Here is a 13999-nt window from a genome sequence, read left to right on the forward strand (position 1 = left end):
CTCTTTTACAATGGAGGGTTTCTTTTTCTAGGAGGAGGGGCACGGGGAACTGTAGTGTATGAAAGACCACCCGCAGGAAGGATGGGGCTCTTGCTCTGCAACTCTGCCAGAAGGAGAGAAAATCTGTTTGGGCCCAGCATGAAGGACACGGGGTGACGAGATGTTCCAACAGCAAAGGCTGATAAATATTGAAACATGTCCCCATGGCCTTTTTCTTAAGGGCAGTTAATGAATACTGGTTTGGCAAGTGGATCTCAGACACCGTAAATGTGAGAGGAGGGAGAAAATGAACACTCTGTGAGATAGTTTATGAATTATTAGTCTTTAAAACCTACGAGATGACTTTCCTAAAGAAAGATGGTGTGAAGCTCAACAACACGAACTACTTTTTGAAATGTTCAGAGCTTTAAAAACAAAGGCATCTTTTTTTCCTTTTTTAACCCAGACTAGAAGCAGTTAGTGGGATTTGTGACCAAATGTTTATTTTTTTCTAACTTACATCCCTTTAAGAGTAAACTTTTAAATCACAATACGTGCTTGAGGAATGAGGTGTTTATGGTTACAATGCTTTTGATTTAATATAGAACTAATATGATTTTTGTTTTGTTTTGTTTTAATGTAATTGGATGTCTTCTAGAATGTATTTGTCCAAGTTCTTCCAAAGTGATTTTAGTATTCTAAAGGTAATTGAGCATTTTAAGATGTAGTCTAAGATCTCACTATTTCTGGAGTTTCTGTTCAGTTTTAGAGATGAAAAGAGTCGGTGGTTAGACTGTGTTCTGATCTAGGGACCACCCTGGGCCTCTCTCCTTGGAACAGGAGGAGTGGATTCTTCATCCCTCCAACAGAGCAGGCCATCCCTCTGATGGACAGTCACCTTTATCTGAGAGATGGCAGCCAAAAACCTGCCTGGTGTTCTGGTTGTTTCAGCTCTGCTCAATTAAGTTCTGCTGGAGCCATGACCCTCATTTCTGATATCACTTCCCAGAGAATCTTGAAAGGAAAATGCATTTTTCTATTTAGATTTTAAAATTTATTTTGATGTTTTCTCTAATAGATGGAAGTAAAGTACTTTGAAGAAGGATGACTTTTCTAGTTTGCAAAAAAAACCCATATAGATAGCACTGGATATATGTTTACACATATATAATGTACATATATTCACATATAGTCTATCTGTATAATATTTCATGTCTCATATCATATAATATGCATTTCTCTGCCTTTTTCACTTACCAGTATATCTTGAAGATTTTTGCGTATCTCTCCTTCTGATTTTTTTCTGGGTTATTATTTTATTGAATATAGTTGCTTTACAATATCCTGTTAATTTCATGTGTACAGCACAATGATTCAGTATACACACATATATATTCTTTTCCATATTTTTTTCAGGTTATTAGAAAATATTGAGTAGAGTTCCCTGTGCTGTAGGGTCCTTGTCAGTTATCATTTACATATAGTAGTGTGTGTATTGATCCCAGTCTCCTAATTTATCCCTTCCCCCCTTGGTGGCTGTCAGTGTGTTTTCTATGTCTGCAGGTCTAGTTCTGTTTTCTAAATAAGTTGATTTGTATCTTTTTTTTTAAAGATTTCACATGTAAGTGATATCATATTATATTTGTCTTTGTCTAGCTTACTTCAACTCCTTCATTCTTCTTAATGACTGCATAATATTCCACAATATAAATGCATCCTAATTTATTTAACTTATCTCCTAAATGAGGGACATTCAGTTGTTTCCAGTTTTTCACTGTATTAAATACTGCACAAGGAAATCCTTGAATGTGAATACTCTCCTATTACTTTCAATCTTTGAAGTAATAGGAGAGTATTCATTCAAAATAGTGTTCTAGAAGAATAATTTCCACGTTAAAAGTCTTTAACATTTTTTAAGCATACTGCCAATCTAAGGCATTTGTTTATATGCATCCAGCTGCCAGTCAATAACATAGTTCCTGGAGAAAGTGCATCTTAAGAGAGATGAATAATTAAATCTTCAAGTGTCTGAACATCTCTTCATAGCATTTGAAAAGAACTCTCCTCCTTCCTTCTTATAACACTTTCACTCTCTTCACGGCCTGGACCAGCATTTATTAACTACAGGGAAAGTCCTGGGTGCATTGCAAGTGAAGGAGGTAGTTGTTATCTGCTTTCTACACCTCTGGGCACTTGCCCAGTGACAGTCAATCCTTCTGTATTTTTGCTGGTTTGTATATAAGACAGCAAGAACTTTCACCGCCCCTTCAAAGTCATTTCTTAAATGCTCCCCATAGGAAGAGGATCTGAAGACGGTGGTGGTGGGCCAAAATTCTACTCAGCTTAAGTTCAGGTGAGGAGAGAGTTCTCCAATAGTGGGGAATCGTGGACCAAGAGAGCGCAGGGGGGATGTGACACTGGGGAACCGAGAGAGGTTGGGGACTGAGAAGCCAGGACCAGGCTCACGTATGAGTTGCTGGGAACAGTGAAGAACCCAAGGGAGAGGTGTTTGCTGGAAAGCAGAGGGCTTAGAAAATGATATTGTAGGAGCAGTCAGATTGAATAGAAGGCAGCAGAAAAAAATGACAAAGGTAAAGGCAGTGACAATACCAGGAGACAGGATGATGGCAATTCTGTAATTAGGTATGATCTGAGATCAATACGGTCTGTTTGGTTTGAGCTCCCTTATCCTTAACTCAAAAGCTACTCCAGTATCATTTATTGGCAGGCTTTTTACCTGGGCACGGATATAATTTATAGCAAGCAGTATGGGATGTGTGTGTGTGTGTGTGTGTGTGAGTCTTCGCATATACATACATTTTTCTGAAGAGTTCTTTTAATGCAAGATTTGTGAATAAGTCTGGATTCTCAAAACACAGCAGAGCCCAAACGGAGAAGAGAAATTGCCTGAATGCCAGCTCCCCTGTGCCATGCCGGTTGTCTGCACCAGGGGCCAGGTTTCCAAAAACCCAAAGGTATACTTAAGTAGAACATCTTGCCAGTTACACAGTTAGAGACAGGTAAGGGAAGCTCCTCTTTCTCCTTGTGTTAAACTGTTGGTAACATTAAGTTTTTTTGATATGAAAACTACAGATCTATTGTGGAGTACAGGGCAAAATTCATGTGACTTTTTAATAAGCTGTCTGGGAAATTTTGAAGCTGCTGCTGGTTGCCTCAAACTATATTAACCAAATTAACCCGAAAGTTTATTTTTATGTACTTTAATCTCTGTTTTCCATCATTTTTTTTCCATCTGAAATGTCTGGTGGGCCATCTAGACTTCCTTTCTTTAAAAACAACACAGTCTATGGAGTGCCTATCTTTGCCATTTAAAACAAAGACGCAGGCAGGTTTTATGGAATTTCATACTTCCCACGCAGCATCTGCTGGCTCACACATGTTTCTTTAAAGAAAATCAGGAGAAGAGAGCCAGCTTGAGAACCTTGCAGACCAGTTGACTCTTGAATGGTTTCTACAGTTGGCCAGATGTTCACTCTCACCCCTTCTGGTTGCCTAGGTGGGAATGTCCATGAAGGCACCAAACCTAAAGGAAAGGGTATTTTGCCTGGGTCTGGGACTTTCTGGGCACAGAGCTCCTTTTGCCAGGAGAGGACACAGCCAGCCCTCGGCCAGGTCTGAGCTCACCTGGATGGAGTTATTTCAGGTAAAAATACTGTGTTTGTCCCAGGCACAAATAGACATAGGCTGCTCTCCATCTCCCCAAATGGCCCATGATGGCACAGGGTGCCTGGCAGCAAACTCCACTCCCCAGCCCCTCCGAAGGCACTCTGGACGATGGCAGCCCAGCAGGAGCTGAGACACTAGCTCCCCTCCCCCGCCTTACTCAGCAAGCTCAGCAGAGCCACAGAGCACACACACCTGGATGCAGCAGATGGTGCCTCGGCGCTATTGTTATTTTGCAGCCTGGCTGAATGGCAAGCTGAATGGGCAGGGCCAGCTTGGAGACCACTGCGGTTAAACAGGGCATGGTGTCCCCTCGGAAGGGGTGCTACCATGTTGGTGGAATCAAGGATGGCTCCTCAGAGGGGAAGGGAGGACAGCTGAGATCTTTCAGAAGCACTTCTTATATAATGACCACGAATGGGTGATAGCCAGGGCATGGCCTGCAGGCCGGTACTGTTCATGCTTCCTGTTAGCAGCTTCCTGGTGGACCGATGGCTACTGCTCATGGGGATCTTGGGCCTCTGTTGCTTACAGCAGCCAGAGTTGCCATCTGCATGCAGGAACATTATAGATATATAAAAACATATAGAGTTGTTGTTTAGTCACTCAGTCATGTCCGACTCTTGCGACCCCATGGACTGTAGCCTACCAGGCTCCCCTGTCCGTGGGATTTCCCAGACAAGAATACTGGGGTGGGTTGCCGTTTCTTTTTTCCAGGGGAATCTTCCTGAACCAGGGATTGAACCCACATCTCCTGCTTGGCAGGCGAATTCTTAACCACTGAGCCACCTGGAAAGCCCATATATATATATATATACACACACACACACACACACACACACACACACACACACACACACACATATAGTTGTTCAATTGCTAAGTCGTGTCTGACTCTTTGCCATCCCATGGACTGCAGCCCACCAGGCTTCCCCTTCCTGCATATATATATATATATGCATAAATATATATATATATACACACGTATATAGAGAGTTGACAAAACTTCTCGGCCAATCCAATACTTAATTTGCCACTTCCAAACTATGACTACTCTGCAAAATTATTTAGATGAAATAGGTCTGATTGACAAGCACACAGCCTGTGTGTGAGAACTTCCGAGGCAAGATGATGAGAAGATCCTGGATGGTTGTACTCATCCTTAACATGCAAAGACAGCCACGTGTTGGAAGCTAATACTCTAGCAAGGCTGAAATCTATTATTATTTCAGAGTATTAGCATTGTTTGGGGTAGAATAACTTAACCGTAATGACACTTTGAGAAATCAATATGACACAAGAGTCAGTGTGCATTTTCTTAAAGATGAACTGGCTGATGGTTTGAGCAAGGTTTTAACAGAAGAAATAAGCAAATTTCAAAAGTAAATGAATCAGAAACTGATAAGCAAGGAATACATTTGTAGCACATAAATGATTTTGGCTTAGCTTGTGATTATCACTATATTGTTCTAGAAATAAATGTTATGCTCTTTTCCTTTGTGTTCAGATTATTCCACATGTGCTACAGTTTCTTACATGCGATGTATTTTTAAGAAACTTGTCACTCATCAGCAAGAAAATCAGATGTCCTTTTCTTAAAAGACGCTCAATTTAGTATTGCTCAACAAAGTAGTATGAAAAGTTGAAGATGGAGAGAGAAAAGGATGGATTTTTTTAGGATGAAAGAAAAAAACGATATCTTCCCTAAGATTCCCTACTCTTTTTCTCAAGGTGAAAATAGATTAATTTTTTGTTGTTAATTATAAGAAAATTAAATACTTGTTGAAAGTAATTTAACCCATAAAGTAAAAGGTGAGGCACCTCTGTAATTCTACCCTAGAGAGATCAAAACCGTTAACAATTTGGTACATGAATGTCTCAATTTTAACTGCACAAATATTAGTCACTGTGTATAAGTGAAATAAATGGGGTTGTTCACTATTTACTGTTATAAACGGCTTTTCCATCTGACTAGATCTCTAGGATGCCTTTCCATGTCAGTAAATACAGATCTGGCATTAAAAATGATTTTCCCTCATTTATTTCACTAGTTCCCTGCTGACAGATATTTAGTTAGTTCCAATCTCCTACTTTTATAATAAACATTTCAGGCATTATTTTGTATCTACCTTAATGTATATATTTTCAATTATGTTCTTAAGATAAATTACCATGGGAGTTTTGCTGTTGTTTTTTTTTTCCTAAAGAATTTTAAAATACTTAGGTTTTCAGGTATAAACTCTAAACCTCTCTTAACCTTCCACATATGTATGAGTATGTTAAATCGCTTTAGTTGTGTCTGACTCTTTGCGATCCTATAGACTCTACCCTCCAGGCTCCTCTGTCCATGGGGTTCTCCAGGCAAGAATCATCCCGTTGGTGAAGCTGAATTCAGGGCTGAATTTATTCTGTTGTCAGTGGTCATGTAGGCAGAATTCTAAAGTGGCCCCCAAGATGCCAGTCCCTCTGCTGAATGCCCCTGTATGATTCCTGCCATTGAGTGTAGGGCAGAATATGGTGAGACCTCTCTCCTGTGGATGGGTTATTATTCAGTTGATTTTGAGTTTTTCATGGGGAAGATTATGGGTGGACCTAACCTAATCAGGCGAGTATCATTGCCAGAAAGGAAACCAACAGCCTTTGGTTTGGGAACTGTCCAGTTGCAAAGAGTGGCAAATGGTCAGGAACCTTGAATGGCTTCTAGGAGTCACATTGGGTTCCTGGCCAGAGACATCAGTCCTATAACCACTAGGAACTAAATTATTCCGGTGAACATAGAAGAAGACCATGAGACTTGAATGAGAATTTCAGTTCCAGGTTCACATTTGACTTCAGTCTGGTGAGTCCTCAAGCAGAGGGACCCAGCCAACCCGTACTTGGCTTAGCTTTGTCTCATATAAGTAGCTACGTTTGTGGTAACTTATTACACAGAATTTAAAAAGCTAGTATCACAGCAAATAGAGGCAGGGCATTGCCATTGTGTTCTGGAGTTTTCTTGTGGCTGTCACACCTGGGGACATGAAACCTCCCCAAGTACCCACCCTTTGCACAGATGTGGTGGGCCAGGCTGGTTCAGGTGGGCACTTCTGCTTTCCCTGGACATTGACTGGAACTTCCAGGAGCTATTTAACCAGCAGCTGCTCTGAGATGGAAGGTCCAAGACTCGTCACTCACATGTCCGATGCCCTGGAGAGTGTGGCTGGGACACTGGCCTGACCTTCAGTGCCTCAGGAACTTTCCCCCTGGTCTTTTGAACAAGCAGGTGAACTTCCTGCATGGTAGCTTAGGGTTCCAAGAGTGAGTGCTCCAAGAAGCAGGAAGTAGAATTTTCCCCCTCTCCTGAGGATCAGACTTGAGTCTGGCACTGTGTTATTTTCACCACATTCTGTGGGTCAGTGTGGTTCAGAGCCTACTCACACTCTGGGGGTTGGGGACCCAGTCCCACCTCCCAAGGGGTGGAGTGTCAAAGAAAGTATGGACCAGATGGAGTGTCCCATGGTTCCAACTGCTGACTGGCAAAACCCCATGAGTGTAGTTGCAATTCTCTATTTCTGTTCCCTACACAGCCTTCCAAAGAATGTGTCCAGTTTGTATAATTCTTTTATTCTTCCCATGATGTTTGTCTTGATTGTATTTACTGAAATGCCATTTTCTGATTAATCTAAAAATAAAATTTGGGCTTGTATTTTGTGTGTCTTTTTAATTTTATTTTTCTAATAATTCATTGTTATTCTATTTTACAAAAATACAAAAACAAACAAAAAAAATTTACAAAAATTTTGGTCTGAGGCTGATTGGAAGTTGAAAAAAGAAACCCCTGGTGGTTCCCGTCAGATAGTTTGAGCAGTGCTGGTTCAGGAGACTGAGTTCTGGGGGCCATGTGTGATATAACGGGGTGGACTTGCAGATGAACTGAGGCAGTGGAGCTGGGTGGTGGGGCTGGGATCCAGGCTGAGCTCTTTAGAACCCGGGTGTCCATTCAGTGAAGGAATAACTTTTTCTTCTCCCAGACAGGAGACTCATGGGCAAACCTGCTGGGCAGTTCTCCCCCAGACGGACAGCAGTCCACTGACAGGTCATGAGCTCAGCCAGAAGGGGAGTCATTTCTGATGGATAAGAAACTCCTGATGGCGTGTATGGAGCCCCCTAGCTCTTCATCATCAGGACATCAACAAAAAGGATATTTAGAGTTAAATGTGGAGGCTTACGTTGGGGACTTCCCTGGTGATCCAGTGGTTAAGACTCCATGCAGGAGGCCCAGGTTCAACCCCTGGTCAGGGAACTAGATCCCACATGCCAGCTAAGAGTTTGCATGCCACAACCAAGGTCTTGCTACTGCAACTAAGACCTGGTGCAGCCAGAAAAAAAAAAAAAAAAAAAAAATTCCATCCCTGGGAGGGGCCGAAACTACAATTAGGTTGCGTGCATGCATGCTAAGTTGCTCAGTCGTGTCCAGCTGTTTGTGATCCCCTGGAGGAGGGCATGGCAACCCACTCCAGTATACTTGGGAAATCCCATGGATAGAGGAGCCTGGTGGGCTACCGTCCATAGGGGTCACAAAGAGTCAGATACGATTGAATCACTAACACTTGCAAATTGTGTTGACCAATACGAAAGCCACTAGCCACATAGCACTATTTAAAATAAACTTAATTACAATTGAGTAAAATAAAAATTCTGTTTCTTATTGTACCAGTCACAGTGCAGTGGTCCGTGGCCATAAGTGCCTAGTGGCTGTCGTATTGGACAACTCAGACGCAGGATGGAGCCGTCGACACTGGGACTTATGTTGGGCAGCCCTGGAAGGGCCCTGTCACGGAAGATGCGTGCCCCCACATCTTTGCTTTGTTTAGATTCGAGGGTTGAAATAATGGTGATAAATAGTTGAAAATTTGAGGAGGATAGATTTAGCTTCGTATTAGGAAAATCTTCTGAACAGAAACAGCTGTTCAGAGGTGGCTTGTAGGCAGTGAGTCCCCGTGTTACCAGGAGAATTCAACTCTGGGTGAAGGGCTTTGGTTGTCTTTTCTTCTCTGAAGGCTTCTCCATGCTATGAAAGGTATTCTTTATAAAATATATATTTTTTCTGTTCTAGCTGCTAAGCATTGCACTTTCCTTACATGATCACATTCATCATTTTAACAATTCTGCAAGTCAGGGAATAGCATCTATCCCCTTCTTACAGATGAGGAAACAGAATCAGCCAGGTAAGTTGCCCAAGTTCTGGTAAATACAATGGATCAATGAATTTTGTGGGGTCTGATCCCAAGCTTTTAATAGACTCCCTTTAATCTTTTTTTTTAATAGATCTTTAAAAAATATTTATCTATGTATCTGGCCACGTAGAGTCTGCTTTGTGTCCGGTGGGATCTTTTGTTGTGGTGCGTGGATTCTCTAGTTGTGCCACGTGGACTAAGTTACCCTGCGGCATGTGGGGTCTTAGCTCCCAACCAGGGACAGAACCCGTGTCTCCTGAATTGCAAGGCACATTCTTAACCACCAGACCACCAGGGAAGCTCCTGCTGTTTAATCTTGAAACTAGCAGATGCCCACTAAATACTGCTTGATTGAACAAACTGCACCAAATATATTAGTTCCTGAGAAACAAACAATATTCTTGGGTGGTTTACATAATATGATCACAACTGAGTGAAAATAAATTATGTATAGAGCAAAGGAATACTAGTGACAAGATATTAATGACAAATATGATGATATATTAATGTCATAGTTAATAGTTCTTGGTAGGATCAGAATTCATTTTTCCTTTTTGAAAAAATACAATAGATACTGCTATTTACTCAACAAAGCAAACTTTACTTAAAAATATCAGGTGGGCACTAAGAGAATTTAGTGAACACATAGAGTTGTAATTAACTGTGTGTGCCTGCTGTCCAACTCTCCTCTGTCCATGGGATTCTCCAGGCAAGAATAGTGGAGTGGGTTGCCGTGCCCTTCTCCAGGGGATGTTCCCCACCCAGGGATCGAATCCGTGTCTTCTGTGGCTCTTTGCATTGGCAAGCGGGTTCTTTACCGCTAGTGCCACCTGGGAAGCCCCCCAGTTAACTGTGGCTGAAGGACAAACCACCTTGAACATAGCAGCTGAGGCAGCAAGTTGTTTCTCATGCTTCTGAGGGTGGGCTGGGTAGTTTCTTGGGTGGTCTCCCTGGGCTCACGTCTGCAGCTGCATTCAGCGGGAGGTGAATGAAAATTTCCCATGGCTCTCATTCAGAGCTCTTGTGCAGAACCCAGCTCCCCCCATGGAATCCTTCTGTGCCTTCAGCTCTGGGAGCCTTGCTTCTTGGTGAGACTGGCATCAGGAGACCCTTTGAAAGAGGAGAGTGGGCAATATCCAGAGTAGGCCAGGTTCCCATCTTAGGGCATCCAGACAGAGACTATGGGGTTGGATGGGCCCTCCAGTTAAGGGCCACTCTGCATTGGAGGACTTGTTTTGGTTTAAGCTCATTACAGCGTGGGTGTTCACTGAGCTCAGAGCCTTCAGGTCCACCTGCTGGTCATGAAATTAATACCTTACGGTTGCCAACCATTTTGTCAATTTTTGCCCTGAGCATTTGCAAAGCCTCTTACTTTGGCCCAAAGTTCCAGAGCTGAAGACATAGGGAATTTTCTTATGGAGGTCACCTCACAATGAAAACAATGAATGTTTCTTCAGTGGCCTCCTTTTCTGTCTATTGTTGCATAAATAACTTAAGTGTGTTGGCAGTCATGGCCTCTTCCATATCTCAAACCTTTGGATTGTGAACTCATTTATCTTCCCTCGTGGTTTCAAAGTGGCTGCTGCTCCCCTCTGTAGGCCTAACATTTGCTTTCCAGGCAAGGAGAAAGGTGGACTCACCAAGGGGCAAAGAAAGTGTATTCATCAGGAAGGTACAACTTTCCTAAAGGCCTCATCTGGTAGACCTCTCACTGGCCAGCATCAGAGCCAAGTCCTCTGACCCCGCCAGCTGCAAAGCAGCTGGGAGGAGAGGGTCCTGGGTGGGCTGGCCCACAATTGGCATGTCCCCCATAGTCAGTTACCTTCTCAAGGTGGTCTATATCCATATAATGGGCACCTTCTGCATACCACTGTCTCCCAGACAATCACAACCAGAGACGGAGCTCTGTCTGATATTAGGGATGCTTGTGGGGCTGCTCCAAGCGAGCCTGCATCTACCATTTGCTCCCCAGGCCCTGCTTCTGACAATTACCCTCATTGTTTTTAATTGTCTCTTAAAGACAGAGGACATTTTGGATATCATTCTTTACCCATAGGCTTCCCTCTTGGCTCAGCTGATAGAGAATCTGCTTGCAATGCAGAAGACCTGGGTTTGATCCCTGGGTTGGGAAGATCCCCTGGAGAAGGGAAAGGCTACCCACTCCAGTATTCTGGCCTGGAGAATTCCACGGACTATACAAGTCCAGGGGTTCGCAAAGAGTCGGACACAACTGAGTGACTTTCAGTTATTTACCCACAAGCACAACTTGGCTTTGCACTTAGTTTGTGCTTAATATGTATTTGTTGATTTTTAGAAATAATTGGATTTCTTTCCTCTCTTGTCTGAAGATCATTCCAGGCTGTTCCAGGGCTGGTCATTGGGAAGAGGCAACAGGACAACAGTTGCTGGAACACAGGGACATTTGCCTTTTCTTCAACGTGGCCAAGCATCATCTTGATGGAAATTGCTTCCAGAGGCTGATGCTTTGTGCTCACATCTCTCTCTCTCCATCTCTCGCTGGGTCTCTATTGGCAGGTGCACCCAGATATACTCAGTAGCTGACTTGGTGACAGAATGAAGTAAAAAACAAAAAAACACAAGCTCTGCCTTTCACCTGATGCCCTCTGCATTCACAGGGCTGTTTAAATAGCCGGGCTTATTAGTGTGTATTTGTCCCTTTCTCTCTCATTCTGCTTAATCATTGTCAGGAGGGTCAGAGAATGGTCTGGATGTTGACAAAAGCCTGGAATAACTAACTTAGGGCTAAACTTCTAACCAGGATTGGGAGGAGGGACAGCTGCTTCCCCAGGGTGCTCGTGGATCCTAATGAACCCTCAGCAACCCTAAGAGCTGCCTGGCATTGGTGGGCCCCTGGCTGATCCGCTGGGGCAGTTTTGTACCACAGATTGATTTGTATGTTCTCATTGTAACCATTCTGAAGCCTCAATTTCCGAGGTCTTCCATGGCACACTATAATTTCAGGATTGACAATGATGCTGACAAGAGTGAAAAGAAAACATATTTAAGGAAACAGGAATTTCTCTCAACCTTTATTTTGACATTCAGCAGTAGATGATGGATGTTTTAAATTACTTCTGATAAGAAGCTATCAGTAGGAGCTATTTTGTTTCACAGATACCTGGCAGGTCAAAAACATACTCAAATTGAACAAATATTCTCAAATTAAGTACGGAGAATAGGGAGGCCAAGTAACTCGTGCCGCCGAAAGAAAGGGAATTTAAAGGGACACAGTTACTGCTGCAGTGAGCCAGACTGCACAGAGACAGACAACTGGGGTGGCCAAAGTGAAACCAGGCTCTGGCTGGTTTAATCTAGAAAGAGCTGGAGCTGCTTAGGAGGAAGCAGAGATCCAGCTCCCAGGCTGTCAGGAGAGCTGGTTGGCTAGGCTGCATGAACAAGTCATTTTAAGGAGCCTTCAGTCTCACATGTTTTTCCCTAGTCACTAAATCTCTGAGGCCTTAGTTTCCCCATTCGTAGAATGTGATGGTAACATCCTCGTCAAAGAGTGAAGGAGGTGTGTGCATGAAGCTGCTTCAACAACTGTGATGCTTCACTTTAGTTAAGGACTATCTGCTCTAATAGTAAAGGCGGTTAGGTGTACCTCCTTTGCAAACCATTTTCAAGCTATTAGAAGTTGTAAATTTTGTATATACACAAAATATAGGTATATGGTATATGCATTATTTTAAATAATTGTCACTGTATCCACATTTATTGAGCACCTACTGTGTACCGGGCACTGAGCTTGGTGCAGGAGAAGAAAACCAGTGAGGAAAAGTTCCCATAATGTTGCCTGTTACTGTTCACAAATGATGTTGAGAACTATGGATTTTTTAAATACAAAGAATTTATTTTATTGTTATACTTTATGTAAAGTATACAAAGTATTCCAGTTATTGCTGTCTGCTAGTCTCTTGTGTAGTAATTCATGCATAGGGGACCAAAGGTTCAAGTGGTAAAGGAAGACGGTCTTTTTGTGAATTCACAGGGCATTCACAGGCATCCAGGAAGCAGATTCTAAAATGAAGATTTGGCTTTTTTAGCGCCATCTGCTCGCGCGCCGCCTCCTGCTCCTCTCACTGCCGCCCTGAGTCGCTGCCTGCGCAGCTCAGGCCGCTCGGCTCCCCGCGCTCGCCACCGGAGAGCTGAGCTGGAAAACGAAATTTGCCATTTTTGAAAATATTTGGCATTTGTACAACATGGCAGACATCGACAACAAAGAACAGTCTGAACTTGATCAAGATTTGGATGATGTTGAAGAAGTAGAAGAAGAAACTGGTGAAGAAACAAAAATCAAAGCACATCAGCTGACTGTTCAGATGATGCAAAATCCTCAGATTCTTGCAGCCCTTCAAGAAAGACTTGATGGTCTGGTAGAAACACCAAAAAGATACATTGAAAGCTTGCCTAGGGTAGTGAAAAGACGAGTGAATGCTCTCAAAAACCTTCAAGTTAAATGTGCACAGATAGAAGCCAAATTCTATGAGGAAGTTCATGATCTTGAAAGAAAGTATGCTGTTCTTTATCAGCCTCTGTTTGATAAGCGATTTGAGATCATTAATGCCATTTATGAACCTACAGAAGAAGAGTGTGAATGGAAACCAGGTGAGGAAGATGAAATTTCGGAGGAGCTAAAAGAAAAGGCCAAGATTGAAGATGAGAAAAAGGATGAAGAAAAAGAAGATCCCAAGGGAATTCCTGAGTTTTGGTTGACCGTTTTTAAGAATGTTGACTTGCTCAGTGATACGGTTCAGGAACATGATGAGCCTATTCTGAAGCACTTGAAAGATATTAAAGTGAAGTTCTCAGATGCTGGTCAGCCTATGAGTTTTGTCTTAGAATTTCACTTTGAACCCAATGAATATTTCACAAATGAAGTGTTGACAAAGACATATAGGATGAGGTCAGAACCTCAGGGGTCAGATGATTCTGATCCCTTTTCTTTTGATGGACCAGAAATTATGGGTTGTACAGGGTGCCAGATAGATTGTAAAAAAGGGAAGAATGTCACTTTGAAAACGATTAAGAAGAAGCAGAAACACAAGGGACGTGGGACAGTTCGTACTGTGACCAAAACAGTTTCTAATGACTCTTTCTTT

The 13999-nt window shown here is 42.6% G+C and overlaps 1 protein-coding gene across 1 annotated transcript; it reads left to right on the forward strand.

Moving 5' to 3' along the window:
* Window positions 1-12974: 12974 nt before the first annotated feature.
* Window positions 12975-13993, forward strand: LOC104985950 (nucleosome assembly protein 1-like 1; the record flags this gene model as incomplete). The annotated part of the gene is made up of 1 exon (XM_010836337.1): window positions 12975-13993. A coding segment is annotated over exon 1 (894 nt), but the record flags the coding sequence as incomplete, so codon positions are not given.
* Between the last annotated feature and the right edge of the window lie 6 nt (window positions 13994-13999).

The sequence above is a fragment of the Bison bison genome, unplaced genomic scaffold, assembly GCF_000754665.1.
Source record: "Bison bison bison isolate TAMUID 2011002044 unplaced genomic scaffold, Bison_UMD1.0 scf7180017864063, whole genome shotgun sequence".
Lineage (NCBI taxonomy): Eukaryota > Metazoa > Chordata > Mammalia > Artiodactyla > Bovidae > Bison > Bison bison.